This window comes from Aureobasidium subglaciale (genome assembly GCF_000721755.1).
Source record: "Aureobasidium subglaciale EXF-2481 unplaced genomic scaffold scaffold_18, whole genome shotgun sequence".
Classification (NCBI taxonomy): Eukaryota; Fungi; Ascomycota; class Dothideomycetes; order Dothideales; family Saccotheciaceae; genus Aureobasidium; species Aureobasidium subglaciale.
In genome coordinates, this window is record NW_013566977.1 from 13567 (window position 1) to 38917 (window position 25351).

At 49.2% G+C, this 25351-nt stretch overlaps 13 protein-coding genes across 13 annotated transcripts; 8 read left to right on the top strand and 5 right to left on the bottom strand.

Annotated features, from left to right (window-relative positions):
- Positions 1 to 2272: 2272 nt before the first annotated feature.
- Positions 2273 to 2804, top strand: AUEXF2481DRAFT_31465 (uncharacterized protein; the record flags this gene model as incomplete). Its single annotated transcript, XM_013486069.1, has 4 exons — positions 2273 to 2485; positions 2553 to 2637; positions 2690 to 2768; positions 2795 to 2804. 4 exons carry the CDS (start codon positions 2273 to 2275, stop codon positions 2802 to 2804), a joined length of 387 nt encoding a protein of 128 aa, XP_013341523.1.
- Positions 2805 to 3522: 718 nt separating this feature from the next.
- On the top strand, positions 3523 to 4171 carry AUEXF2481DRAFT_42194 (uncharacterized protein). Its single transcript, XM_013486109.1, has 2 exons — positions 3523 to 3920; positions 3979 to 4171. The coding sequence occupies exons 1-2, from the start codon at positions 3627 to 3629 to the stop codon at positions 4015 to 4017; spliced, it is 333 nt and encodes a 110-aa protein (XP_013341563.1). The 5' UTR covers positions 3523 to 3626; the 3' UTR covers positions 4018 to 4171.
- Positions 4172 to 4454: 283 nt separating this feature from the next.
- On the top strand, positions 4455 to 5452 carry AUEXF2481DRAFT_6963 (uncharacterized protein; the record flags this gene model as incomplete). Its single annotated transcript, XM_013486025.1, has 3 exons — positions 4455 to 4958; positions 5193 to 5293; positions 5347 to 5452. The coding sequence occupies 3 exons, from the start codon at positions 4455 to 4457 to the stop codon at positions 5450 to 5452; spliced, it is 711 nt and encodes a 236-aa protein (XP_013341479.1).
- A 653-nt stretch (positions 5453 to 6105) lies between these two features.
- On the bottom strand, positions 6106 to 6773 carry AUEXF2481DRAFT_90646 (uncharacterized protein; the record flags this gene model as incomplete). The annotated part of the gene is made up of 1 exon (XM_013486200.1): positions 6106 to 6773. The coding sequence occupies exon 1, from the start codon at positions 6583 to 6585 to the stop codon at positions 6106 to 6108; it is 480 nt and encodes a 159-aa protein (XP_013341654.1). The 5' UTR covers positions 6586 to 6773.
- A 551-nt stretch (positions 6774 to 7324) lies between these two features.
- AUEXF2481DRAFT_6964 (uncharacterized protein) lies at positions 7325 to 8011 on the top strand (the record flags this gene model as incomplete). The annotated part of the gene is made up of 1 exon (XM_013486026.1): positions 7325 to 8011. The coding sequence occupies one exon, from the start codon at positions 7325 to 7327 to the stop codon at positions 8009 to 8011; it is 687 nt and encodes a 228-aa protein (XP_013341480.1).
- Positions 8012 to 9168: 1157 nt separating this feature from the next.
- Positions 9169 to 12781, top strand: AUEXF2481DRAFT_31469 (uncharacterized protein; the record flags this gene model as incomplete). Its single annotated transcript, XM_013486070.1, has 4 exons — positions 9169 to 10171; positions 10199 to 10498; positions 10536 to 11642; positions 11694 to 12781. The coding sequence occupies 4 exons, from the start codon at positions 9169 to 9171 to the stop codon at positions 12779 to 12781; spliced, it is 3498 nt and encodes a 1165-aa protein (XP_013341524.1).
- A 474-nt stretch (positions 12782 to 13255) lies between these two features.
- On the bottom strand, positions 13256 to 13811 carry AUEXF2481DRAFT_31470 (uncharacterized protein; the record flags this gene model as incomplete). The annotated part of the gene is made up of 2 exons (XM_013486071.1): positions 13256 to 13611; positions 13664 to 13811. The coding sequence occupies 2 exons, from the start codon at positions 13809 to 13811 to the stop codon at positions 13256 to 13258; spliced, it is 504 nt and encodes a 167-aa protein (XP_013341525.1).
- Positions 13812 to 14777: 966 nt separating this feature from the next.
- Positions 14778 to 16478, bottom strand: AUEXF2481DRAFT_31471 (uncharacterized protein; the record flags this gene model as incomplete). The annotated part of the gene is made up of 1 exon (XM_013486072.1): positions 14778 to 16478. One exon carries the CDS (start codon positions 16476 to 16478, stop codon positions 14778 to 14780), a length of 1701 nt encoding a protein of 566 aa, XP_013341526.1.
- Positions 16479 to 17585: 1107 nt separating this feature from the next.
- AUEXF2481DRAFT_6969 (uncharacterized protein) lies at positions 17586 to 18353 on the top strand (the record flags this gene model as incomplete). Its single annotated transcript, XM_013486027.1, has 1 exon — positions 17586 to 18353. One exon carries the CDS (start codon positions 17586 to 17588, stop codon positions 18351 to 18353), a length of 768 nt encoding a protein of 255 aa, XP_013341481.1.
- Positions 18354 to 20073: 1720 nt separating this feature from the next.
- On the top strand, positions 20074 to 21584 carry AUEXF2481DRAFT_42204 (uncharacterized protein). The gene has a single exon (XM_013486110.1). It carries the CDS (start codon positions 20275 to 20277, stop codon positions 21421 to 21423), a length of 1149 nt encoding a protein of 382 aa, XP_013341564.1. The 5' UTR covers positions 20074 to 20274; the 3' UTR covers positions 21424 to 21584.
- A 78-nt stretch (positions 21585 to 21662) lies between these two features.
- AUEXF2481DRAFT_6971 (uncharacterized protein) lies at positions 21663 to 22032 on the bottom strand (the record flags this gene model as incomplete). Its single annotated transcript, XM_013486028.1, has 3 exons — positions 21663 to 21727; positions 21783 to 21947; positions 22008 to 22032. The coding sequence occupies 3 exons, from the start codon at positions 22030 to 22032 to the stop codon at positions 21663 to 21665; spliced, it is 255 nt and encodes an 84-aa protein (XP_013341482.1).
- A 979-nt stretch (positions 22033 to 23011) lies between these two features.
- Positions 23012 to 23754, bottom strand: AUEXF2481DRAFT_42205 (uncharacterized protein). Its single transcript, XM_013486111.1, has one exon. The coding sequence runs from the start codon at positions 23547 to 23549 to the stop codon at positions 23016 to 23018; it is 534 nt and encodes a 177-aa protein (XP_013341565.1). The 5' UTR covers positions 23550 to 23754; the 3' UTR covers positions 23012 to 23015.
- Positions 23755 to 24031: 277 nt separating this feature from the next.
- AUEXF2481DRAFT_67864 (uncharacterized protein) lies at positions 24032 to 25275 on the top strand (the record flags this gene model as incomplete). The annotated part of the gene is made up of 4 exons (XM_013486175.1): positions 24032 to 24275; positions 24335 to 24771; positions 24825 to 24878; positions 24931 to 25275. 4 exons carry the CDS (start codon positions 24032 to 24034, stop codon positions 25273 to 25275), a joined length of 1080 nt encoding a protein of 359 aa, XP_013341629.1.
- Positions 25276 to 25351: the final 76 nt, after the last annotated feature.

Consider the following 25351-nt stretch of genomic DNA (forward strand, 5'->3'; position numbering starts at 1 on the left):
GTCCTTACACTCCTAGTACGTTATCCTATCTATTAGGTTTAGTTCTTTTCTAACCTTATTTATTTTGTAGTTCCTAGCTATATGTCCTTCTTCCTAGCAGCGATAGTAGCGAACGCCCGAGCGCTTCTGGCTCCGACTACGTGTCGCGGTGTTTCCTAATTCTATAGGTCGTAGTCTATACGGATCTTTATCGTACTTTCCTTTCTAATAGTTTTTAAGTCCTAAGTAGAAGAATCTATCCTATCGTAATTCTTATAACCTCTTATCGATCTCTTTTGCTACGTTAATTATTACTACGAGTGTCCTAATGTTAGTGTTTCTAGACAGCTCTATTTTAACGGTATCCTTTAGTCCGAGGTAGAACTATAAACGGAATGCAGCATTGTTCTACTCGAGATCGGCTATATAGCCCTAGAATTCTAAAGCATACGTAGCGATAGAAGTGGTCTAGCGTAATCGGCGTATATATCGGTCTATATAGCTTTCCTTATTAGATATTCCGTATAGATCGTTAAGCTTAATTTCGAACTTATTATAATCGTAAAAGATTTTCCTAGTTTCGGTCTTTAGATTCCCTCTATTTTAGGTGTCTAGCTAGTCTTTTAGATATAGTCGAAATCCTTTTCTAGCTCTTCCGCGTAAGAAGGAGGCGGCGTATAAGACCTTATTAGGCTTATCCTAAAACTGGGCCTAATTAAAGTAGAAGTATAGCTAAACCTATAGCTAGAACGCTTCTAATCGTCCTAGGGTCCTGTCGAACGTCTCCGGCGTAGATACCTTTAGTAGCCTAGCTTACCTAGCACTTCCTAATAAGGAAGTCGGGGTAGCCTCGTTTCCTCCGCTTCCGGTAATCGATATAGCACTTATTTGTTCCGAGATTCCTATTACTAGAATTCTTTGTCGTCGGGGTTTCGGAGTGCTGTCTTGTATAGACATAAGCAATAGACCTCTAGTTAGTGCTTAAAATGTTAAAGTCCGATACTTCGTTATCGTATACGAGGTATATTCTAATGTAAATGTCTAGGGTTGTTATATAATCGGTGTAAAGGTATAACTAGTATTTAATAAAGAGGTTAAGTACGAGGCTCCTATCTACTGGTAATGACTGTAACCTATATACTCGCTGTAATTATGTACGTAAGCGTCTGTCTTGCTCCTAGGGAGCAGCTCTCGTAGCGCCGTAATCCTACTCTTATAAGTAGCTCTTTCTACGTAATGAGAGCAGCTCTCTTTGCTAAGACATTCGTGCTCTGTCCTTATCACGGGTTCGTAACAGTCCGCTAATATTTACTTATTTTAAAGTTACGTTATTAATTACTAGATCCTTACTATAATATTAGTCGCTCTATACTCGATTTCCAGAGCGACGGCGGTATCGATCGTAGTAAGACCTCTTCCGAGGACTATAAGGGGTCCTCTAGCCGATGACGCCGTCTAAGCTACTTAACTACTAGATGTAATCGCTAAATAGAACTTAATTTTAAATTTGCCGGCAGAGTGCCGCGGCTATATACCTTATACTAAGGGCGACCCTAACTCGTCGATCCACTCCGATTACGCTTCCGTAACACTACTAGCAATCTGCCTCATTATAGGGATGACCCTAGCTATAAGAGGTACGACCCTAATTAACTCCATAGATCCAGTGGAACTCCGGTTCAACTACAGACTCTATAGAGTTGCTAAAGAATCAGTGTCTCTATAGAGTTCATGAGGTTGAATTTAAATATGTTTGAATTGGGATCGGAACGAGATCAAATGTCGCGAAGCTGATCCGGTCCCTCGACGTGATCCTGGAATACTTGGAAAGGAGGAGTCGATCAGTGGCACACAAAGAAATCATCATCATTACTCGCGAATCGCACTAGTCATGAGTAGACTTGGGTACAGGCGAAGGTATGAGCGCATGGCGTGTGTCTCACATGCAACGGCATTGGGAACGAACAAAACACCCTTCAGTCCTTGCGAGGTCACATCAGCTGAGCGAGCACCTTCAACGTATGCCAAACGTATCCCGAGTAAACCTGACCTAGCACGAGGGAGCTTGTTATCAGCGACGTGTTGCCGACGGGACTCACAACTTCGCGCGCGGATGCACGATTGCTCGCGCAGATCAACGTATTCCGCGGACGCGAGGCGTTCACCGCGGAACGGAATACACGATTTGAAATGTCGAATCCCATTGGTATACAAGGCTCACGGCCTTGGGATGTCCCTATATTTTCAGTTATATCGCACTTTAGGGTCCAGAAACCCGCGCATAGTTTGCATCATGACTGGAAAACAAAGCATTGGCTCGCTCACCATTCCCTGGAGTCCCACCGTAGGACCCGAGAATGAAGAATCCTGTTATCCTTACAGAAGACAAGTGCCTGGCACTACTACAATTCCGCCTGGTTGGACCTTCGCGAAGGGGAGAAGACCTGTAGAGGAACCATCAATTCATGAGGAACGTGTATCTGTCCCTCTGAGGGATGGCGTCAAGGTACATGGATATCGATATCGATCGCGGGTGAATTTGGTCTGGATGAGCTCTCTGACCCAGGTACTAGATCCAATGCGATGTCTTCAGACCCGAGACCGACAAGAAACTTCCTGCCCTGTTGGCCGTCAGTCCTTACGGAAAGAATGGTCATGGTATGTTCCTTGGTCAATCTTTCGAGTGCTTTTCTCCTAATCCTACATGCAGGTTTTCGGATCTTTGACAACATCCCGTTCAGACTCGGGCTTCCTGAAAGCTCTACATCTGGCCTAGAAAAGTTCGAAGGGTGAGTCTAATCTTGATGTAATCTAGTCAAGACTGACTCGATCAAGATAAAGACCTGATCCTGTGGAGTGGTGTCCGCGCGGTTACGCGATAGTCAACGTGGACATTCGAGGTTCATGCGAAAGTGAGGGTGACCTCTATAAAGGAAGCCAAATGGGTAGGCAACACTCTCGATGTTCGAGGTGAAATCACTATGGCTCGCAACTGAGCAATGGGCCACTGCGATCCAGAAGCCTCCAGCACTCAAGTGCATAGCACCTTAGGAGGCATTCGCGGACAAGTACCGCGATCATTTGTGCCGCGGAGGTATTCCCAAGACCAAATTTGCATCGTTCATTTTTAACAAGACGATTTGTGCCCGTAGAAACCGTGAAGATATCAGCAAAGCTCTCGAGCAGTGGCCCTTCATGAACGCCTACTGAGAGGATAAGATTTACGCCACAACTGAACTCACCCTCCCTATCTATGCTTTGGCTAGTTATTCTTCGGGAAATCACGGCTCGGGCACTGTCAGAGGTTTCAACAAGGCCCCGTCCGGCAAGAAGTGAATTTGCTTCCACTCGACTCAGGAGTGGTATGACCTTTACACCCCAAAGTACACCGATGATCTTCAGAAGTTCTTTGATCGTTACTTGAATAACATCGACAACGACTGGGAGAGCACACCCAAGGCAAGAGTTTTCATCTTGACATATGGGGACAGAGACGAGCCTGTAAGCATTTTTCAGATCTCATGGGCAGTGGAGTGTGCTTACAAGATTCTTAGGGGGCCCTCGAAGACGTACCATTTTCAGCATTTCCGCCCAAGTAGACGGAGTATCAATCGTTGTATCTCCAGAAATCGGGTGCCCTGTCACTCATGAAAGAAAAGGATGTGGTATCTGTCGAGCATGTCGCCGATAGCTACCAGACCAAGCCCTCTGAGTTTCTATACACCTTCGATAAGCCGACAAATGTAGTCGGTCACTCGAAGGCGGAGCTCTGGATGTCGTGCTACGATTTGGATGACATGGATGTCTTTGTGTCGCTCCGAAAAGTCAGTAAGGACGGCAAGGACCTGGAGCATGTCAACGTACCCTGGCGCTCCCTGCCTGCAGAAGTCGACACGCAAGATGATGTTCCCATGGCACAAACAGTCAAGGTAATACGGATGCTTCGATTGATTATCATCACCCTCGCTGACTCGTTTTTGTGTAGTACACCGGACCTACTGGCATACTCCGAGCTTTCCACCGCGCTCAGGATCCTGAGAAGAGCACCTCTATGGTTCCGCATCACAGTAGACAAGGTGAGCGAGTCAACCTCCACACACCTAGTGGCAACGTTCAATCAGGAGACTCGGCGCAAAGCCTAGCCCAAATGCGTATTTGCCACGGTGGAACTCGCACTTCAGTGAGATTTGTTATACAATGAGAACGTCAAGCTTCCAAGCAAACAGACAGTAGTGATTTATGATGTCAATTCCGAAGCGTAGTCTGATGTAAGCGCCGGGGAGAAATGTACTTAGCGAACCCGGAATCAGCCGCGGAAGGAAGAAGTCGGTGTTTCCGAGGTTTCCGAGCCCTTCCTTCGGCCAATCGGGACATTCGAGATCCCGACACGATCCGTCTGCATATGGTCTCGTAGTCAAAAAAATTCCAGTCTCCAGCGCGAACAAGCAATTCTGGGCTTACGGATCTTTGGGAAAATGCCTGGACAGACCTTCACGACCACTGAGCAGCCCACGCCGGGTTCGAGCGAGACACTTGAGACAACACCAGTCCTGGTAGTTGGTGCTGAACCAACAGGTCTATTACTCGCCTACCTGTTGTCAAAGCTTGGCATCGAGTCCATTGTGATAGAGAAATATCCGGAAAGATTGGGTGCCCCCAAAGATCATGCTCTCTCGCCTCGAAGTCTGGAAATATGTCGCCAGTTCGGTCTCGATACCATAGCCATTCGCAAGCTTGGAACCCCACGCACTGATGCGTACTGGGTCAACTTTGTCACAAACTTGAGTGGGGATCAGGTTGGTAGACTGCCATATGAGAGGATGGGCCCCGCGACTCTCAAGGCTAACCCAGAGATGATACACAACATTCCGCAGCCAGTGTTCGAGCAGTACCTGACGGATCAGCTTTCCGGCGATCCTAGAGTGGAACTAAGGACAGGTATTGCATTCATTACCTGCACGCAAGATTCTGGAGGTGTCGTATCAATTGTCGAGGGCTGTTCAATCAGAACCAGACTTTGGATTCGATCGCAACAAGTGGTTGGCTGTGACGGTGCAAGGAGTCAAGAGCGAGCAGCTTTGGGAATAGAGTGCGACGGCGAGGGTTCATGCAAGTCTTGCTCAACTAGTCGCGCTCGGAAGTTCTATGCTAACTTCGTATAGACGAAACGATGATGACAATTCCCCTTGATGCTGATCTGCGACCTATCTTAGGTGATCGTGTGGGTATGCTCCACTTACTCTATCCTGAGCTACAGACCCTGGCTTCTTAGCCGTAAGGTTGCAAAACAATACAACATTGCAAATGTTCTCCTGTAAGTCCTGGTCATATATCAACACAGGGGGCGACAACTGATACGGGTTGAAGTGCAGGCGACGCTGCTCACTCTTTCCCACCAACAGCAGGTCTCGGGCTCAACTCTGGTATTGCGGACGTTCATAACATTGCGTACACGATCGCTGCGGTACAGTAGGGCTGGGGCGGGCCGTCTTTACTCCGTCCTTATGATAAGGAACGAAAACACGTTGCGGAGGTGAACTCGAGACAAAGCGTCAAGAATGGCAAGCAAATCTTCTCCTTATTAAGAGCGATAGGCGCATCCGATATGAACGACGTAGAAGGGGCCCGCAAGAATCTATATCGGATCATAAGGAATCCAAACAAGCAGATCATGATTTCTAATCACGCGGCCCGCGAATACTCCACACTGAATCTCTGTAGTTTCTCGGGCTTCACCCTTATCGTTGGTAGACGACAAGAGTGGTTCCAGAGATTTTCAGCGCTGGTTGCAACCGACGTAGGACCGAGGATTCAAGTCCAGCTCTTTTCCGCCAGCGATGATTTCGAGATCATATCTGACGAGCACAGTGACATGTTCGAAGAAAACATAGGATTGAGCTCTGGTGCTGGTTTAGTCATAAGACCAGATCAGCATATTTTGACGCACCTTGCAGCGAATGTCTCCGTCGAAGAGATGCAGAGGATGTTGCTGGAAGAACTGGCTTTATAAGATCTCTATCAGTGGATCTGTTGCTCCGAGGTAACTAGTTACGACCACGAGGGAATCTGCACCATGTACCCAGCTTAGTCCCATTGCGCTTTATGCAACACTGTACAGCCTGGGTTCTATTTCGTGCACCCACCTTGCCCAATCCATATATTCTTCTCCTCTTCCACCTTCACGCCGTGATTACACATCTTCGTACACAGCCTCAACATGATAGCAGGCCATAATCTCTTCCCGATCTCATGATCGTCGAAACATTCGTACGCCTCCCTCTTCACCATAGCATCCATATCTTCCGCAGACATCCTCGTAAAATCCTGAGCAGCTGTAATGACTTCTGCTTGACCCTCACAAGACTCGGCTAATGCGTATAGTTGATCCGCAAGGGGTAAAACTGCGTCTACGACCTTCACGACTTCATTCCCGAGATGTCCAAAGAGTTCGATTTCAACTGCCAGAAGAAAGGCGAGGTGAATAACGATGATTTTTTCGACGACCAGCCATTCGGGCAAGAGCTTGAGTGCTGCGGTTTTCTTCCGATTAACTTCAGCGACCGGTATGTCGGAACCTTCCCACGAATCACACAAGTAGTCCAACATGAACGACGCCTTGCCATTCAGTCTCTTCGCCTCCCTCGCCAAAGACACCAAAGGTTGACCTTCTGTTGTATACCCCTAATCAATCTGATGCCCAACATTCCAATTCAAATGCGTAAAATCTCTGACGCGATCATGTCGCATTCGTTTTCCGAGTCATTGCATATCTTGCACTTGCTACGAACCGCTGCGCGTGTGAGTCTCAGACAGTATGTAAGCTGTCACGCAGCTTCGATCTCAGGACCGCGCAACACGCTCACTGACGTGCCACAAAAAGCAGTCCGCGAAGAATCGAGTCGGTCTGGAAGATTTAACTTGTCGAGTTCTCCGAGCCTATTCTCACGATGCTCACAACGCCTCGCGATTTACACGTCATTGTCACCATTCCTGCCTCTGCTAATACAATCAGTCGGGATCCTGGAGGATGCACTTACTTCAATCCCTGAGTCACGGCGACTTATGAAGCCTTCAAGTCACGGGCGTACGACTGCCAAGTCGTCCAACTCACACGCTTTGGGGTGTGAATCCGACGCTAGATTCATCGCCAAGAGCGCCATATAGGAATCCGCCAAGGACCCGGATCATTGGTGGGCGATCCTTGCTGCTAAGGTCGCCATTGACCTGGCTTGGCCTTCATCATGTCTAACTGTCATTTTGCAGAGGGTGTCTTACAGAAAACATAACAAAGCCTGCTAGTCCCTGGTATTCTCTCCACCCATTTTCCCAGGCCCAGAGACCCATCATGCATCTCCTTACCGTAGCATCCGTATTTCTCTTGTTCGCATCCACGACTCTCGCAGCGTCTTGTTCATCATTTGCTCAGTCAGGTCAAGCCTACACGCAACCTTCAATCCGCACTCAAATCATCAGCAAAGGCCTTCTCTGCAACTCGACAGCTAGCGACTGCCGAGTCCCTATCGGCGGCTACGTGACCGATGAACGCACATTAAACATCACAGTCGACTCCCCAGACTCAATCTTCGAGCTTATTAGCGATACCGTCAATATCGCGTTCAACGAGACTGCCGTCACTACACGGGTTGGTGACACAGGCCCAAACGGTGTACCCCAGACGTGGCCTGTTCAGAACGGTACAGCAGGCTACGTGGGCTTCACCGCGAACCAAAGATGTGTTTCTGGCGTACTCTCCGGTTGTGAGGACGCTCCTTTGAACAACACTGCCGTTGAAGCATGTACACCGATCTTGGGTGTCGGTGATCAGCTTTCCGGCACTATCGCTACCATCACGTCGGATTCTGTAGGATTGACTTGCAATCCTGCCAACACAACCAAGGCCAAAAATGGAAACAACTCCAATAGTTGTACTGGTACGGAGGATCAGACTGGTATGGGTGTTGCAGATGGGCTGAAAGGCGGCTCGTTGGTCCTGCTGCTTTCTGCCTTGTTCGTCGCTATCATTGGCATTTGAAGTTGAACATCAATCCGTACCGCAGTGCCTTACGGCCCATAGTCATCGTAAACTGCAGGGATACCCCAGCGGTGGGACCAGTGCAGACTCAATGATCAGCATCGTGCAGATAACAAACTGACATCATCAAATCATTGTACCTCTCGAGATATCTCAGAGCCCATTGCCAAGATACTGCTAATCCTTGAACATGGGCTTTCCTTCCTGCCGCCAGTTACTAAGAGATGCCATCCACTTTCCCGAGTGAAAGTTGGGGTTGCCGGGAATTTGACTGCAAGTCATCACCGAACAAGGAACACAAGTAATGTTAGCCTCGCTATCCAAGCGATGGAACAAAATCCAGCCTTCTTTGTTTCTTTTGTAGAAACGTTCATCGAGAACTGCAAGATATTCCCTTCCAATCTCGACGCCTAGTGGAATGGTTTGAAGGTATTCAAAAGCTTGTGGCGGTAAGGTCTACAAGCCAGAAGTTGTGCGAAGGTTTTGTCTCGTTGATGGTGTCAAGTGCCTTGTTGAGAGACTCGATGGAAAGTCAGCATGGAACGCGTTAGATGCGAAGATTTGCTCGTACCTCAGACGTGACATCTTGAAGCGAAGAAAGAGCCCAGAGGCCAGGTTTGTCATTGGTGTCGTTAGGGGGGTGTATGCTTGCCTTGATGGGCAGAGTTAGGGAAGCTGTGTCTGGTCCATGCTGATATGGCATACGAGGAGTGGGAGCGTTGGTACGGGCCATGGTAAGGTACCATTGTGTTAGAGTTAAGGTGCTTGACAAAGGTAACTGTTGAATCTATTCGCTTTCCTCGCAGGGTGAAAAGTAAGGCCTTTCCATTTTCTATGCGTCCCGGTATTCAATCGTATCTGCTTGAAACGCGACATGACTCGAGAGTTAAGGCTGCCACAAGACTGGAGATGACCATGATAGCAATAGCAATGCTTGGTTGTTGCCGATATACACTTGCTACTTACGATCCTCTACACTGCTTCGAAGAGGCTACTTCGCATGTTCGAGGCGGATAGCTTTGCTACTGTGTTGTCACATAGGCAGTAGCTGGCGCACGGTCCACACGCGCCCGTCTCTCTATATACAAAGGGTCCCATTTCGAGATACCCACCCACCTTCTTCCAAAAAACACTTCCTCGCGCCACAAATCCTAGTGATGTCTTGCAGGCATAAGGTTCTAGTAAGTGAGCCATCAAGAGTGGCCAGGCACACGGGCTATCACCGACCAGATAGGGCAGAAAGAGCACAAGCATCTGGCCACGCGCAGGACGCGACTTTTGATGACTCGGACTATCCAGGGCCGCTAGTGTTATCAAACGACGAGATTGATGCGGACCCTGAGTACCCTGCGCAGAGCCTGAAAGACTGGCAAACCTTAATCACGCCAAAGTCTTTGCCATCAGAAAGGAAGAAAATATATGTCGCGTCTCCACCTTCGCAAACGCATGCCTTTGCGAGTATCGCCGCAGAGCAGGCTATACAAACTCATACCCCGCCGCCGAGATTTGCAGATATCATGGTATATCTTACCGCATTCTATCAAGGCTTTGAAGTTGCCGAGCTTCCGTCGTACACTCTGACTTTCGACAAGTGGGGCGAAAGAGACACCGATCAGCAAATTAAAACCTGTGTCGCCTTGAACACGCCTGAAGAAAGCATACGAATTAGGAAACGGCCCATCTCAAACAAAGTTCATCTATCACAACTAAATCTCAATGACCTTCTGGATGTCGCTATTGCCGTCCTTCCAAGCGATGCTCTTGCTTTGATCCTTCTGATGGGCTTTGACTTGTACGAAGATGACGACGACGAATTTGCCTGTGGTCGCGCATATGGTGGCAGTCACGTCTGCGTCGTCTCAAGCTTTCGATACAATCCTTACCTCGACAAAGAGCTCGGAATCGATCGCAGTCATATTTGGCCAGCAAGTCATTGTGCGCGATACGTGAACGCTGAAGTCGACAAGTACATCGAGAAAGAATCAACATATGGCAAGCGAAAGCGTGAATCTGCCATCGATAGCTCCACCACCACTCTTGGATCACCTCTAGCGCAAGCAGTCGCGGCGTGTGGTCCTCAATCATTCCCCTCGCTGTGGCTAGAACGTGTCTGTCGCACTGCAAGTCATGAGATTGGTCATTGTTTGGGTATCGATCATTGTATGTATTACGCTTGTATCATGCAAGGTAGTGCTTCCATAGCAGAGGATCTTCGACAACCGCCATATCTATGTCCAGTTGATGATGCGAAGCTTAATGCTTTAATAGCAGCACGTGGGGACCGCGAGAAAGCTAGTACAGCAATGCGAGAAGATGCCTTGATTGAGTATACGCAACAGTATCAGAGCTCCGGTGCTACCTACTTCATCGCCTTCCAAGCGTGGCTGATAGCTAGGAAGGAGATGAGAGAGGAAGTACTCAGTCGTCACAATGCATCGCAAATGGAACATCACGAGCAAGTTCGTGCTCCAAAACAAGACGCTGTAGGTAATGCGCAAGTCACGGATCCAAATCAACAGCCAAGGAGGAGTCGACGGCTCGCATCCCAAGCTTGATCATTGGAGATCCTTGGAAGGATTCCTGACGTCAGCCCGCCTGACCCCATCCATACCTATTGAGGGGAACATTCAGCGACAGTTTCCTCTAGGCAGCATTATTAACAATCGCTTATCTGGCTTCGAACAAACGATTGATGAAGCTTTGAGTAGATATTATCGCATCAGCGAGTCTGTCAAGATGACGACGTGTGGATATCTCCTGTGGAAAGCGCTACTGGCTGTCGCTCTGCTGTCGGCGCTGTACTCCATCTGCTCGCCGTGGCGGCTCGCCTTAGATCTAGGATGTACGCAAGGAGAGATGCTGGACGACTATCGGAATATTCCACCAAGCAGTAAGCTCGAATGGTACCCTTGCTTTGAGGACTTTCTCTGCGCCAAGTTTCGAGTTTCGATGAACCACAACAGATCGATGGCGCTGTCAGATGGCGAAGGCGCGGTGGTAGACATTGCACTGATCATGGTGGGTTACCAAGAGTACGTCTTGCATGAGGATCGATCTCTGACATTTCAATGCAAGTTACCTGGACGGGATCATGTCAAGCATAACAACTACTCAATCTCACCCCTCATTGTCAACCCCGGCGGCCCAGGAGCTAGTGGTGTTGAGTTCGTGAGGCAGCTCGGATGGGCGATTCGGAACATCACCGGCGATGATCAAGATATAGTTGGCTTCGACCCAAGGGGAACTGGATACACCAAGCCAACAGCTGATTGTTACACTTTCTCACCCTCGGATCTGCCAGTCACAGATGCCGAAATACTGAGAGGTGAATATAACAGAGTTCAATTCATCATTGCCAACGAGGAGTTGGGACTTGTCAATTCGAGTCAGGGAGCATTGAGACAACGAGACGAAGCGAACAGAGCGGTGGCAGAGCTCTGCAAGATGAAAGACGAGATCGAGGGAGATGGAAGTATTTTGCGATATCTTGACGCGCAAAGTGTGGCTAGAGATTTGCTAGCTGTAGTTGATGCTTGGGGTAGATGGCGCGACACTCTTTTCACGAAACAGGATGAACTAGAGGTTGAGGGGAGCACAAAAGGTCAATTGGTCTATCTTGGTTACTCTTACGGTATGTCCAAAGAACACATTCGCATGCTCTACAGCGCTGACTTTTGACAAGGGACTTGGCTGGGAGCAACATTTGCGGCAATGTTTCCTGATCGTGTAGGCAGGATGGTCCTGGATGGTGTAGTCGACGTCGAACAAGCTCACGAGCCCTTTCCTTTGACCACGCTCAGAGACACAGACAAGGTTTACAGTCTCTTCTTCATTTACTGCGCTCAAGCGGGGCCGGAAGTTTGTGTCTTTGCTCGAGACGGCGACTCAGTTTCTGATCTGCGAGCTCGCGCCCGAATGGTCATGAACAGGTTGGAGCAAAACTCATTATTTGGCGTGAACACGCGGACCTACACACCATCGATAGTGACTTGGAGCATGATTCACTCTATCACTTTTGGGACACTTTACAGCCCAGTCCTACTCTTCCCTCTCCTCGCAGCCTTCTACGATCTGCTCTACCGAGAGGAATACCACACGATCCATGCTAGTCTATCACAGCTTCGCGACAGAACAAAGCCTTGCACATATTGCTCAAGTCAATCACCTTCATCCTTTAACGTCGGAGATGCCGCGACAGCGATACGATGCTTAGACTTCCGACCTCTAAACGATACACTCGCAGGACTGGAAGATCACTACCACAACCTATCTCGCATCTCGGACTTTGCAAACGTCTTTATGCCAGTAGGAATGTCGTGTAATACCTGGCCCATCCGTCCTGCAACACCACAACTCCCTCTTTTCACCTCTTCTGCATCCATCAATACTTCCTTCCCCTTGCTCTCCATCAGTAACACCCATGACCCAATCACACCACTGCAAAATGGGATTACAATGGCCAAACGCTTCTCGGGAGCTGGCTTCATAGAGCAGATGGGAGAAGGCCATTGCAGTTTTGCTGAGATCAGTCTTTGCACGATTGATAAGATGAGGATTTATCTAAGACATGGTATTGTGCCTGCAGCTCCAAAGTACAATGACGTAGAGGATCTTGGGGATGGTTTATGGGATAAATGCGAGGTCGATGAGAAACCTTGGAAGCGCTTTGATGATGAGGTGTCTGTGAGGAGTGAACGGGATTCCAATGCCGCTGCTGCATGGAGAGATGTTCAAGCATATATGGCGAGACAGTTTTCTGATCGGAGTTAGTAGAAGTGGCAGACTACATCAGGGAGATCGCCGTGGGACCTCCCCTGATAGATGATACATCCAACTTATGGCTAAGCTCTCACAAACATAGCTATCTCGATCTCAGTTGTTTCTGGCAACAAGTGTTACATCGGAGCATGAGAAGCGTTCAGCACGTGGTGCGATACGTATAAGACCAGTCAAAGCAGATTGCATCACCATTAGTCAGTTCTATTCTGCTGTCATGGATGATCAATGAAAAGTCGAAGCGAAAAAAGATTGATGCAAAGATGAATCTGCTACTTCTAACGAGCGTCCGAACGACTGAGCACAAAAGACCACGAAGCGAAAGCTTCAGATCAAAACAACAAAGACACCTGAGACCCACAAACCCGCAGACTCCCCCAATTCTTGACTTCTTGCCTGGCTCTTCTACTCCAAAACCTTGCCAGAGATTGCAATCCTGACGGACACTCGAAGCACCCATTTGACCCTCTAACAATCAAACTCGCACCAAAGATCAAACTCATGTCTGAACCCATTACTAGCTCTAGCACTCTTGTACTTCCAGTTCTCACACTCATGCGAGTTCCAGTGTTGATCACCATAGTTCATAGTAAAAGAGTTCCTCCAAGAATCGTGAACAAGACCATTGGGAATGCTTCCATCGATCAAAAGCTCAGGACCTCTAGTAGTTCCAATCTTGATCTGGTAGTCCGGGTTGGTAGCACTCCAGGTGCCGACAGCAGACCAGTCGAAGGTTTTGCCAAAAGCTTGGGCGGGTTCGGAGTTGTCGAGGAGATCGATGTTGTATTTTCCGGTGCAAGAGTTGCCGCAGAGACCGTTGGAGACTGTGGGAGGGGTCAGTTGGGCATATGAGGGAACAGTTTGGGTATTACTGACCATCGTAGTGGATGTGAGCTTCACACTTGTTGGTGTTCTTACGACGGACGAGCGAGGAGCTGGACTCTTCCTTGTCGATGATGGTGGGTGCGGCCATAGTAGCAACAGCCAGGATGCTGGAGATGATGATGTTCTGGAAGGCAACCATGTTGAACGATGATGAGCTTGAAGTATTTGATTGTATCGTTGTTGTTGATTGTGTAGGTAAGCGTTGTTGTTCTGTATGAGCGAGATGATGTGAGTGTTCAGATGTTTCTGAGATTGACTGCTGAGTCCATTTCTTTTATGTCTTTGATCTTGCTCTACCGGTAAGTCCTCTGTGACAGCTGATGCTTACCTCGGCACGGGGCACACAGTAAGGAATGTAGGCTGAGAAAGTTGTCGCAAATCTATTCTGAGATGCAGTATAGAGGATCTGAGGATTGTCAAAGGATGGACACCGCAGTCAAGAGGAGCCATACTCGTGTTGGTGTGTTGGAGTGTTGGACGAGTCACGCCCTTGGAGTTGAACCATGCACATGATTTGCTTGGCCTGCTTGCTTAAAACTGCAAGCGCTCGGCGATATGCTCTAATTCACTGCCTTCAGCAACGAACGATTATAGTATCAACATGGCTCCAGACACGCTGTGCATCCGCGTTATCACAGCTGGATGTTGTAGAGCCGTCGTGAGGACGGTTCCTGGATCCTGAAACACTGCGCCACTCTTGGCATGCTGCAGTACGCTCGTAGAGTACCTACTGTTGCACCACCCACCAAGCGGCTGAGGCTGGAGTAAGCTCCGCAGTGCTTGCATGTGGAGACCCCGCATACAAAAGTTCGTGGATACGAAAATAGCACTCCAGCGATCCTCGAAGATCAAGCCAAGCCATCAAGTCTGGGCATCCTAATGCTGTTTTCACCAACCAACTTGCTTCTGCATCGATTTGTCAGGCGGGCCTACTTCGACAATGCTACCTTCATCCATCACGACAACTCTGTCGCAGCCTTGGAAGCTGCTCAAGCGATGAGCAACACTGACGACAGTGTTCTCCCTGAAATCGAGCATTTTTGTTTTGTTGCGAAGCCTATTTCTTGCATCGGTGAAACACAATTGCCTCTCCTTATGCGATGGCTCATGGGTCATCGGTCAGCTGAAGCCCACGCGAGACGCATCGTATGCATCGACTTGCTTCATAGACGAGGACTTCTGTAGTCGGCAGATCCACCCCCGTAAGCACTTTGCTCACAAGCGAGTTATCATGCGTCCACTCTATAGAGTTTAGTGAAAGGTTGCGGAGATATTGCTGACAGATCCATTTTAATTGCCCTTGCTTGAGTGGGAACAGCGGAGTCAGAGTTTTGTTGCCGAGGAACGTGGCGACTAGTAAAGCCAGATTGCTCAACATCAGCCATGAGCCCTGGGTGAGAGCGTGGCTGTAATGGTCCGCGAAAGATTCAAGTCCCTTTGGCTCTGCCGAGCGTCCGTAGAGACCATACATCTCAGCCATATCATGACATGAGGGAAATTTCCACGTCTGGTCACTAAAGTCTGCGATTGATCCGACTCTGCTTCTGTTGCCAAGACAGAAGGGGACGGATGCGCAGATACCGTCGACTAACCATTGTATCCGTTTCACAAGTACGTACGCGCCACTTTGGCTTGTATCTGACTCGCCTGACTCAGGCGTCTCGGGACTGCGGTGTTTTTGTCCTCTGATGAGCTTGAGAGATGTTATCGCAAGAGTTAGGCGATGAGCCCGCCAGTCGTTCATCCGCCTCGCTGCAGTCACTGATGTGTATATCTGACAAGTTCCTTGGAAGGATTGTATCGGTGGAAAGATGATTCCAGGAGGAGTCCAGTTATACGGACCCCAGAATGTCGATACCTGGCCCTGCCACAGGATAAGTCGCTCGTCTAGTCTCTGGATGTCGTCCAAGAGCGTATCGACCTCTGCGAATGATGAGCATAGACCTGTATCTCCTTGCAGTGCTGCAGCTCGATATTGTATATCGGCGACTTGGATTCCCAGAGTGTCCAGATACCTACTAGTGTCATCCGAGATGGTTTCGATGACCGCTCTCCAGTAGCAAACCTCGGGGTGCACCTTGCGCTTTTCGCGAATAGCAGCTGTGACCTCGAGATGAATTATGCAACCAACGAACTCGCTAGCTGTGGCCGACCACGTCGAAGGATGACCGAACTCTCTGACCAGCGCGAGTGCACCAAGGTGATGTACACTTGAGCGTTTCTTCGCAAACAACAAATTCTCGAAGGTGGATTGAAATTGTAGCAACATGATGCTTAACAAAGTGACGTCAGTCTGTTTTGAGTTCTGCTTCTGGAGATCTTCCGACAGGCTTTTGACAGCGTGGCCTATGACATTAGGTACAGGTTTGGCCAAGTTTTGATCCATGCGCCATTTCGAATATATCGTCAAGGCTACGGCAGAAACTGACATGGCGGCTGCTGAAGTGCGGGACGCAGAGCATGCTGCCATGACATATCCAAAAAGTCCAGGATTAGGTCCACCATGAGCATCTGAATCCAGAGTATAATGTCGCACGAAAAATGTGAGCGCCCGCGTCTCCAAATCGTCATGTAGAGTATTCTTTAACTTTGTCGACGCATTGATCTTGCTCTGTATTTCCTGAGATGGATGGCGTGCAGCAATAGCCTGGCTCATGTCCACAAATTGTATCCTTTCGACAGGTGTGGGCCAGCTGCAATCAATTTTCGCCAGGGTACATCTTGCGCAGGTAGGCCTTTTGTGGTCGCATTTGACTCTTCGTCGCTTGCACGTCAAGCATGCAAGAGGCCGTCTACTACTTCCCATGGCGCATCGATCCAGATTTGATGGGTGAGCATGCGGTTTATTGTGCAGCTGAATGTGTCACTCCAATGTGATCGGTGGGACGGTTCCTCAGTCGACAGGATTGTCGAAGGCAGCGACGTTGACACAAGCTAAATGGGCGCTTTATGTATCGCATGAAGAAGGCCATGTTATTCGCGGTTAAGACGGAGAACTTGTTTTGACTCAGGGGTGTGGGTCTCGAGAGTCGAGAAAGTTTCTAGACGACGCGTTATGTGATTGGTGAGATGTCTCGGCTGTCAACTCTCCATCGATCAATTAAGGTTGGTCTACGCAAACGTCTTTATTGAGCGTCGCGGACCTTCGATCATCCGCATCCTGGAGAACAGGGTAGCCCACTCAGCATTTCTATATCAGGTCTAAATGCATTGACTACGCTACCTCCTATCTTGATGCCTCTGGTAAAGCACTTCAATAATGTTTACAGACGCTTCTTATTGCCGCGTAGTATTAGAAATCCAACGCGCACTAAGTCCGAAGACACGTTGGCAGATCGCCATGAACGTGGGCATCTTCACGGAGCAGTCCCTGAAGACAACACATTGTTGTGCCGGAACTCATGCTGTCATCGCTGCACTATTGCAACTTTTTGACCATTCCGCACAGAGACAGCAACAGTACCCTCGGAGGGTCATTCTATCGTCCTTTCCACTCCATAAGCCCCATGAATATGCAGATATGTATATCCTAGCTGTAGGACCGGAGCAAGAGCTTATGGAACACGACTTCTGGCCATTCGGGAAAGAAGATTTGACAACCCGCACCACCAGCAAATCCTTCTGCGTCATCACCATTGTTAAAAACAAGAACGCGTCCATTCAATAGTGTCGCTTGCGCATTCGTCGCTGCGAGATCGATCATGCTTGCATAGAGGGGGTCGACATCAGTACAAGTTGTAATGCATGGATGTGCCCGTCGTCACGTCATATGGAAGTAGGTACGCCGAGCTTTCTCGGATTCTGAATGAACGTGTCCGCTCCGCAAACGCGAGATACATGAGGAGACCATCGAGACCCAAGTATCGAACGCTCCGCACTCTCCAGACCCGATTAACAAGAGCTAAATAACACAATGCCCACCTATGCAGTCCTTGGCGCAACCGGAAACACAGGTCAATCGCTTCTCCAAGTTCTCACCCAAAACCCCTCGAATAAGATACACGCCTACTGTCGCTCCAAATCAAAGCTTGAGCGGCTCCAACCCGACATTGTCGCGTGTCCAGACATCCAGGTGTTTGAAGGCAATCTCGACAATACGGAAGTGATACGCGACTGCATCAAAGACACCCACGCCGTCTTCCTCGCCGTAGCAGTCAGTGGAAACGTCCCCGGCAACACAATCGCCCAAGACACTGCTCATGTTGTCCTTCAAGCACTTCGAGAACTCCGCGATACCAACACCGAGGCAAAACTGCCAAAACTGATCGTGCTATCTGCTGTGCCCACTGAGTCTGCCTTTGCCGCAAAGATGCCTGCACTTGCTCTGGCTCTTCTCTTCCGAGCAGAGTCAAACATCTACAATGATTTGATCGCTGCCGAGATACTGCTTCGTGAAGAGCAGAATTGGCTATCAGTGACCTTTGTTAAGCCGGGTGCTTTGACCGTCGATACGCAAAAGGGACATCAGTTGACCTTGGAGGGAGCGAAAGGCGTCGTGTCATTTCTTGACTTGGCTGCAGCTATGGTGGAGGTGGCAGATAGTGGAGATGTGTATGATTGGAAAGCTGTCTCTGTCAACCCTACGGCCAATGATGTGGCTTTCCCATGGCAGAACATTCCTTTGCTGGTCAAAGGCTTGATCTATCATTTCTTTCCTTTTGCATATCAATGGCTTGGTTGACCTTCTAATCATCCATTCAGGAAAAACGATCAGACATTGGAGTAACCCAGAGTTCTTCTATCTCTGTCATGAATACATGTGCGACTGCGAAGGAAGTTTTGATCTTTCGCAGCAAATTCCTGATTCGTGATTGTTGCTCAAAAGTCCAGACTCTCGAGCTTGCAACTCGCAGTGGGTATAGGAACAATAGCTTGGACAGATTCGTTTCCTCAAAGGCAAGCTCGGTCAAGTCAAGAATCGTGGTAACGTGCTGCTCCACCATGCTTTGGAGAAGAGCAGGCGTGCTTTGCACGTGGTCCAGCCAGATTGATCTGTAGTCGTATACTCCAGATAGAAAAATTGATGTCGCTGCAAGGTAAATCTTGGCGATGATTGTGCGGTCGTCTACTGGCGTCCCGTCCAGCTTGATCAGAGTGTCATGCGTGTCGTTGAGTGCGAATCTGAGGTCGAAGCCTTGCATAGCGAAATTCCTCAATTGATCGCTATCCCGAGATGACACCAATTGAGGGTCCATCCACTCGAGATACTGTAACACACGGCCGCAATGGTCTGAGCATCTGACCATCAGATTCAATAGATTGTCCAAGGGATGTCTCTCGATGTTGACATCTGTCAGCTCTAGCCATGAAGGGTTGGCCAGAAAGGAGGACTCGGAGAATAGCAATGCTCGGGAAGCTTCGAACATTTTCATTTGCTTGTAGAACGCCAGGCCGAGACCTGAGCGAAAAGCATCCGGACCTAGATATTTGAGAATCATCGAGGTACCATACATTGTATGTTTGATCCAGCCTTCTCCAGTAGGGTCATACATGAGCTATGTAGAAAGTCAGAGGCAGAGGGCTGAGTGGGGCAAGGGAACAAGGCGATACCTCGAACAGACCAAGCAGAAATGTGCTTGATAGCAGAGGTTGCTCAATTTTAGGATTCTTAGCATCCACGACTCTTTTGACAGAAATCACTGATGACTGATAGGACTGTAAGGCGAGTCTTTTGTTGTCGTTTTGGTCTTTGCCGCCATCACGATAAGCATATAACGCGCTCAATGCCTTGATTGCATGGTGTACTGCGGGGTCTGAAGCATAGTAACACTGTATGTCGAAAAACCAGTTTGACCGACACCCTGTGAAGCTGTTCTCGCTGACGAACTTGGTCAAGAACAGACTTAATACTGTGTTTTCATGGTCGATGCTTGGCTTTCGTGGTATATCAGCACGAATGAGATCGTAACTTGGGATGGCTTTCTGGTCTTCAGATTGGAGCTTAATCGCTTGAGTGGTCTTGACTGGGTACGAACAGCTCCGATCACGACGAAGGCAATTGACACAAGGCGTTCCGCCAGAGCACTATGGGACGTATCAACGAGGGGACCGACTGCCAGCACTTCTGATCAACTGACCTTCAGATGGCTTTGGGCACATGCCAAACATCTCGAACGTACAAGGCGGCGGTCCAAGGGTCCTAAGCGCATGCCGTCGCGCGAATATGTCCAGAAGAAGAAGCATCCAAGCGACTGCAACGAGACATAAGTATTCTCGTGAACAGAAGTTAACCTGACAGCAAGAGTGTGATGCCGACGAGTTCGGAGTCACTGCCAAGACGACTAAGCCAGATTGGGAAGTGTTCGCGCGAAATGAGCTCCGCAAAGCACGGTTGCTTTCTTCCAAAATCCTTCTGCCTTGTCGTCAACTTCTTCCATTCTACATACACGTCGGAGCTTAGCCAAGATGTTGAGGCCATACCAATCTGCAAGGGGAAGTGATCGAGCGAGACGCTGCAATTCAGAGCTTCCGAGGTAGGTCCTGCTGCTGTCGAGTATTGTTATAAAGACATGCCTCGCGACGCAGCATTTACTCTCATCATTTAATCTCTCCATCAACTCTTCTTATCCTTCATCATCCCACTGCGATTTCCATTCATCACCATGAAGTTCTCTTTACTCCTGACATCAGCGGCTCTGACCTCTGCAGTCATCGTCCAACCGCCGCTCGGAAAGTATGGTGTCGCGTCTACTGCCATGGAGCTCGTAGACACCTCGAGGAACGACACCTACGCTCCCAAGCCAGAGCATCGACGTGTCATGGTCTCTGCATATTACCCAGCTTCCTCTCTCAAGACCTGCCAGTTCGTCAAGGTTCCATACATGCCCCCAGCAACTGCTACCGCCTACGATGAGATGTATGCAGCACTCAACATTCCCAACGGCACTTTCGGCTCCTTTGAACTCTCTACCTGTGCTTTCAACCGCAAGGATCGCAAGATCAGAGCTGCCCAATTTCCTGTCGTCCTCTTCTCACCTGGTCTTGGTAATTCGCGACTCGAGTATGGTGCCATGGCCCAGTCATTGGCTAGTAATGGTTACGTGGTTATTACCGTCGACCACGCCTACGATGCGACAATTGTCGAGTACCCTGACAAGTCTGTTGCGCTTTCTCTCGATATTGAGACCGATGAGCAGATAGAAGCGGATTTGCTGGTCCGTCAACACGACATCTCCTTTCTCATCGATCAGCTCCAGAGCCAATGTGTCAGACAGAGTCTCTTCAACAATATCGCGGATCCAAAGTCTTTGGAAAAGATCCTCATGCTCGGACACTCTCTCGGTGGCGCAACAGCAGCAGCAGTTATGCAGACTGACCCTCGCATCATCGCTGGTGTAAACCTCGATGGCAGCTTCTTCTCCTCGGTCATGGACAAGGGTCTTTCCTCTCCCTTTATGATAATGTCGCATCAAGCCAAGAACCTGACCACCGATCCCACCTGGTCACAAGCATGGTCGAAATTCAATGGAACAAAGCTTGCGGTCACCTTGAATGGTACCGAGCATGGCACTTATACCGACATGCCTCTCCTGGCCAATACTTTGGGATTACATGGCAATGCAAGTGAAGGGCTTGCAGCGCTGTTGGGTACAATGGAGGGCTTCAGAGCGATGGAACTTGTCAATGCTTTTGTTGGTCAATTCTTTGGCTATGTGCGTGGGCAGCAGAAGAGTCTGGTGCCGGCGGGCATGACAAAGAACTTCCCCGAGGCAATGGTTCTTGACAAGCAGATCCGCAAGCAGAGACACTAAGGTGGTTGTGGCACACACAAGACTAGGTCTGGAAAGTGTATCATTCGAGACGTGGGAAGGTTTTATTCAAGGTGTGCAAGTCGATCAAGGATAAAACAGGGCAGGCACATAATTAAAAATAGTCATATGATGTATAGGGTATAAATCTTATTCAGATTGTTGGTTCAATTATGTGGTCATGATATGATTACAATGGTGTGGGTATATCGTGAAAAGGTCTTGCATGAAGCGAAAGACACTTAGTTGGAGGACTGACCACCCTTGCGACCGGCCTCAACGGGGTCGACCTTGCCGCCAGCGAACTCTGTGGATGATAATCAGTGATTGTATAGAGGTAGAAGGTTGTCAAGGATACTCACGTCCATTGCCGCCGCTGCCGCCGGAGGAGGAAGTGTCCTCGGAGCTACCACCAGAGGACTGACCACCCTGCTTGCCAGCCTCGACGGGGTCGACCTGACCCTGAGCGAACTGACCGGTACCGACACGCTTGTCAGGGGTACCGTCCTCCTTGAGACCGCCGTGCTCTGCATCATATCAGCAACCATTCAAGCAAAGAGATGAGTTTGAAGGCAAGAGCGACATACCAGTGGGCTTGTAAGTTCCAGACATGTTGATAGATTGAAGAAAGTAAAGACTTTGTTCTGAAGTGGTTTTGTGTTGAGTAAGGTTATGCGAGAAGCTGTAAGATCGAAGAGACTTGGTTGTTGATGAAGAAGGAGAGGTAGAAGCAGCAGAGGACGAGGTACTTATACGTCGTTCCCCCATCGCTTGAGTCCTAAGCCCGCCAGCGCAAGGAACGTCCACATCCAGCTTTTGCCCTCCTTGCCAGTAGTCGTGATGCGCAAGCAAGTAAAACGTGCGTGAAAGCAAGCTGTGATGATGCAAGAAAAGTGTAAGTTCGCTAACCCGGGAAGGAAACAAGGCGTTTTGCGAGAGAAGCCAATGCATCGGATAGCTCTCCCCACAAATCGTGCTTCCGTCGTACCTGAGTGCGAGATCGAGATCTCGTAGGCGGGGAATGACGCTTATACAGTTGATCTTCTGCCGCATGCGGCCTTGATTGATCTTCCGAAGCGTGTTATCGTCGTGAAGAGCCCCGCGTTTGACGCAGGAGGCTCCGCACTGAATCTGTTCTTGTTGACACGCAAAAGTAGCCTGCTATGGCATGATGCGACTTATACTGAAGCTCTGAAGTCGCACAATACTCACTGGATCTCTTGATGAATATCACAACAGTGTTCAGCATATAATATCTCTCTAATTGACCTGAGGTTCGTCATGAGCGGCTCCATGTCGCCATCATGGTTGTTGCCCCCTGTAGAGGCAAACTACGCCATCACCCATCCCAGTTGAGCGTAAAGTGGTCTCGCGAAAGAAGCACTGACGCGATTGATGACGCGCCTGCCCCTCTCACGTTTTCATTCTCAGCCGCCTAATCAAACACAAAAAAAGTGTCAACATCATGAGCCTCACCGTTTCTCCAAGATCTAGTGGAGCCTCATTGAACTCAATCGCATATGATCCATAAATTTTTCAGCCGCTTGTCACGATATACCTGCTGTATAGAGCTTAGCTTGTGATTCTGATCGACCTTACGAACCCCTCGTGATGCCTTTCCGCGTGGTAAGTGCTTCATGCAGGGGCCTGTTTGGATGTTGTTTCTTGACATCACAAAACGGGATGATCTGTTTACTATTGGAAGAATAGGCGCAGTGGAGAGACAAGTTTGCAATACGATGCAAGCGATTGTCGATAGCGTTCCATCGACTGAATGTAGCTGTCATTGTTGAGATTATTCTGGCGATTGCAAGCGAAGTGACGCTTGCTTGAGCTGGAGACGACACGATCGAGTGCCCGGCAATTGACTTATGCAAGTTGATTACGCTGTTGCCTTCGTGCAGACTTGCAGTACGTGAGCCACAGCAGGATCGAAGCAGAGATGAGGTGCACACCGCTACCTTGAACACTCCGCAATCCACCTGGAGTTCTCGCAATTGGCCAGAGTTCACGCACGCAGCAGGTTTGAAGACGTCCTCTGCAAGTCTCATGCGGCACCAGCTCCAGCCCGTGTGTGGTCCGGGAAAGATGATGGCGAGCATGGAAGAGTGCAGACCGCCATCCTGCATGCTTGACCTTGTCAACTGACTACAGTCGCCCTATGACGCTTGGAAAAGCATGCGTTGTGTATACAGACAGCAGTAGCTCTTCCAATCGCAGACAGGCGACGACAGCATCCGCACAGTCTCAAACTTTCCTTCAGTCGTCTTGTAACAACTCAGTCAAACAGACAACAAGCGGGATTTAGCTGATGAGCTGATGAGCTCAGAGATTGTCATTCGTCAGAGCCTAGAATGGGCGGGCGAACTTGAACGACAGCCATTCTCTCTTCACCATGTTTACCAGCTATTCTGGATCTCACACGGAGTTCTCGCCGTTCACAAACGTGGAAAAGCCGAGAGAAACTTCCACCCCTCGTACCCCTCACTCGGACAAAGACAAGTCCGCTGGAGCAACACAGCCCGGCACCGCAAGATCATAAGTACCTGATGACATCCGCACCCGAGAAAGGTAAGCCCTCGGCAACCTTTGATTGTTCGACTCGCAAATCATGTCCAGCAAAAGTTATAAGATCGCGTGCATACCCGCAGATGGAATTGGGCCAGAAGTAATCGACGCCGGCGTCGAGGTCCTCAAAGCTTTGAGTGCGGCGAGCAAGGCGTTCTCTCTGGTCTTCAAACACTACGATTGGAGCTCAGACACATTCAAGAAGACTGGAAAGTACATTCCCGATGGTGGACTTGATGAGCTGAAAAAGCATGATGCGATTTTATTCGGCGCCGTTGGTGCTCCTGGTAAGCTGCTCCAGTTTCTAGCTCCACAGGAAGCTCTACGACTGACGGTAATGAAATAGATGTTGCGGACCATATCTCGCTTTGGAGCTTGCGTCTAGCCATCTGTCAAGGCTTTCAACAATACGCAAACGTGCGACCTACAAAAATCCTCCGCGGCACCGAGTCACCCCTCCGCAAAGCTTCCACCGGTGACCTCGACTGGGTAATCATCCGTGAGAACAGCGAAGGTGAATATGCAGGCCAAGGCGGTCGCAGTCACAAAGGCCAGCCTTGGGAAATCGCAACAGAAGTCAGCATCTTCACTCGTCATGCTGTGACTAGACTTTTGAAGTTTGCGTTCGAGGTCGCCCGAAAGAGGCAGAAGAAACACATTACAGTTGTGACGAAGAGTAATGCGCAAAGGAATGGTATGGTCATGTGGGATGAGATTGCTGTGGAAGTTGCGAAGGATTTCCCAGATGTCACGGTTGAGAAGATGCTGGTGGATGCCATGACGGTGAGTGCAGGGCATGAAAATCTGAACGCATGTGTCGCTAACATAAATGTCAGTGTCGCATGGTACTGCAACCACAGTCGTTGGACACGATCGTCGCAACAAATCTCGTACGCGTCATCTCAAATTGCGATTTGAGCTCCAATATTGACATACTTCCAGCATGCAGACATCCTTTCCGACCTCGCAGCAGCTCTCGCAGGCTCCATCGGTATAGCACCAACCTCCAACCTCGACCCAACACGTCAAAACCCCAGCATGTTCGAACCAATCCACGGCTCAGCGTTCGACATTACGGGAAAAGGCATCGCCAACCCCGTCGGAACATTCTGGACAGCATCAGAAATGCTGCGTTGGTTGGGTGAAGAAGCCGCTGCTGAAAGATTGCTCGAATGTGTGGAGAATGTGTGTGGTGATGGTGTCTTGACAAGAGATTTGGGAGGTGAGGCTACAACCAAGGAAGTCACGGACGCCGTGTGTGAGGAGATTAGGAGGAGTTACGCGTAGAGTGGTTGGTTACCTGGAGCTGCGAAATGCTTTGTAATCTTTTGTATGCAAGTGAGCAGATATCATGCCAGAAGGG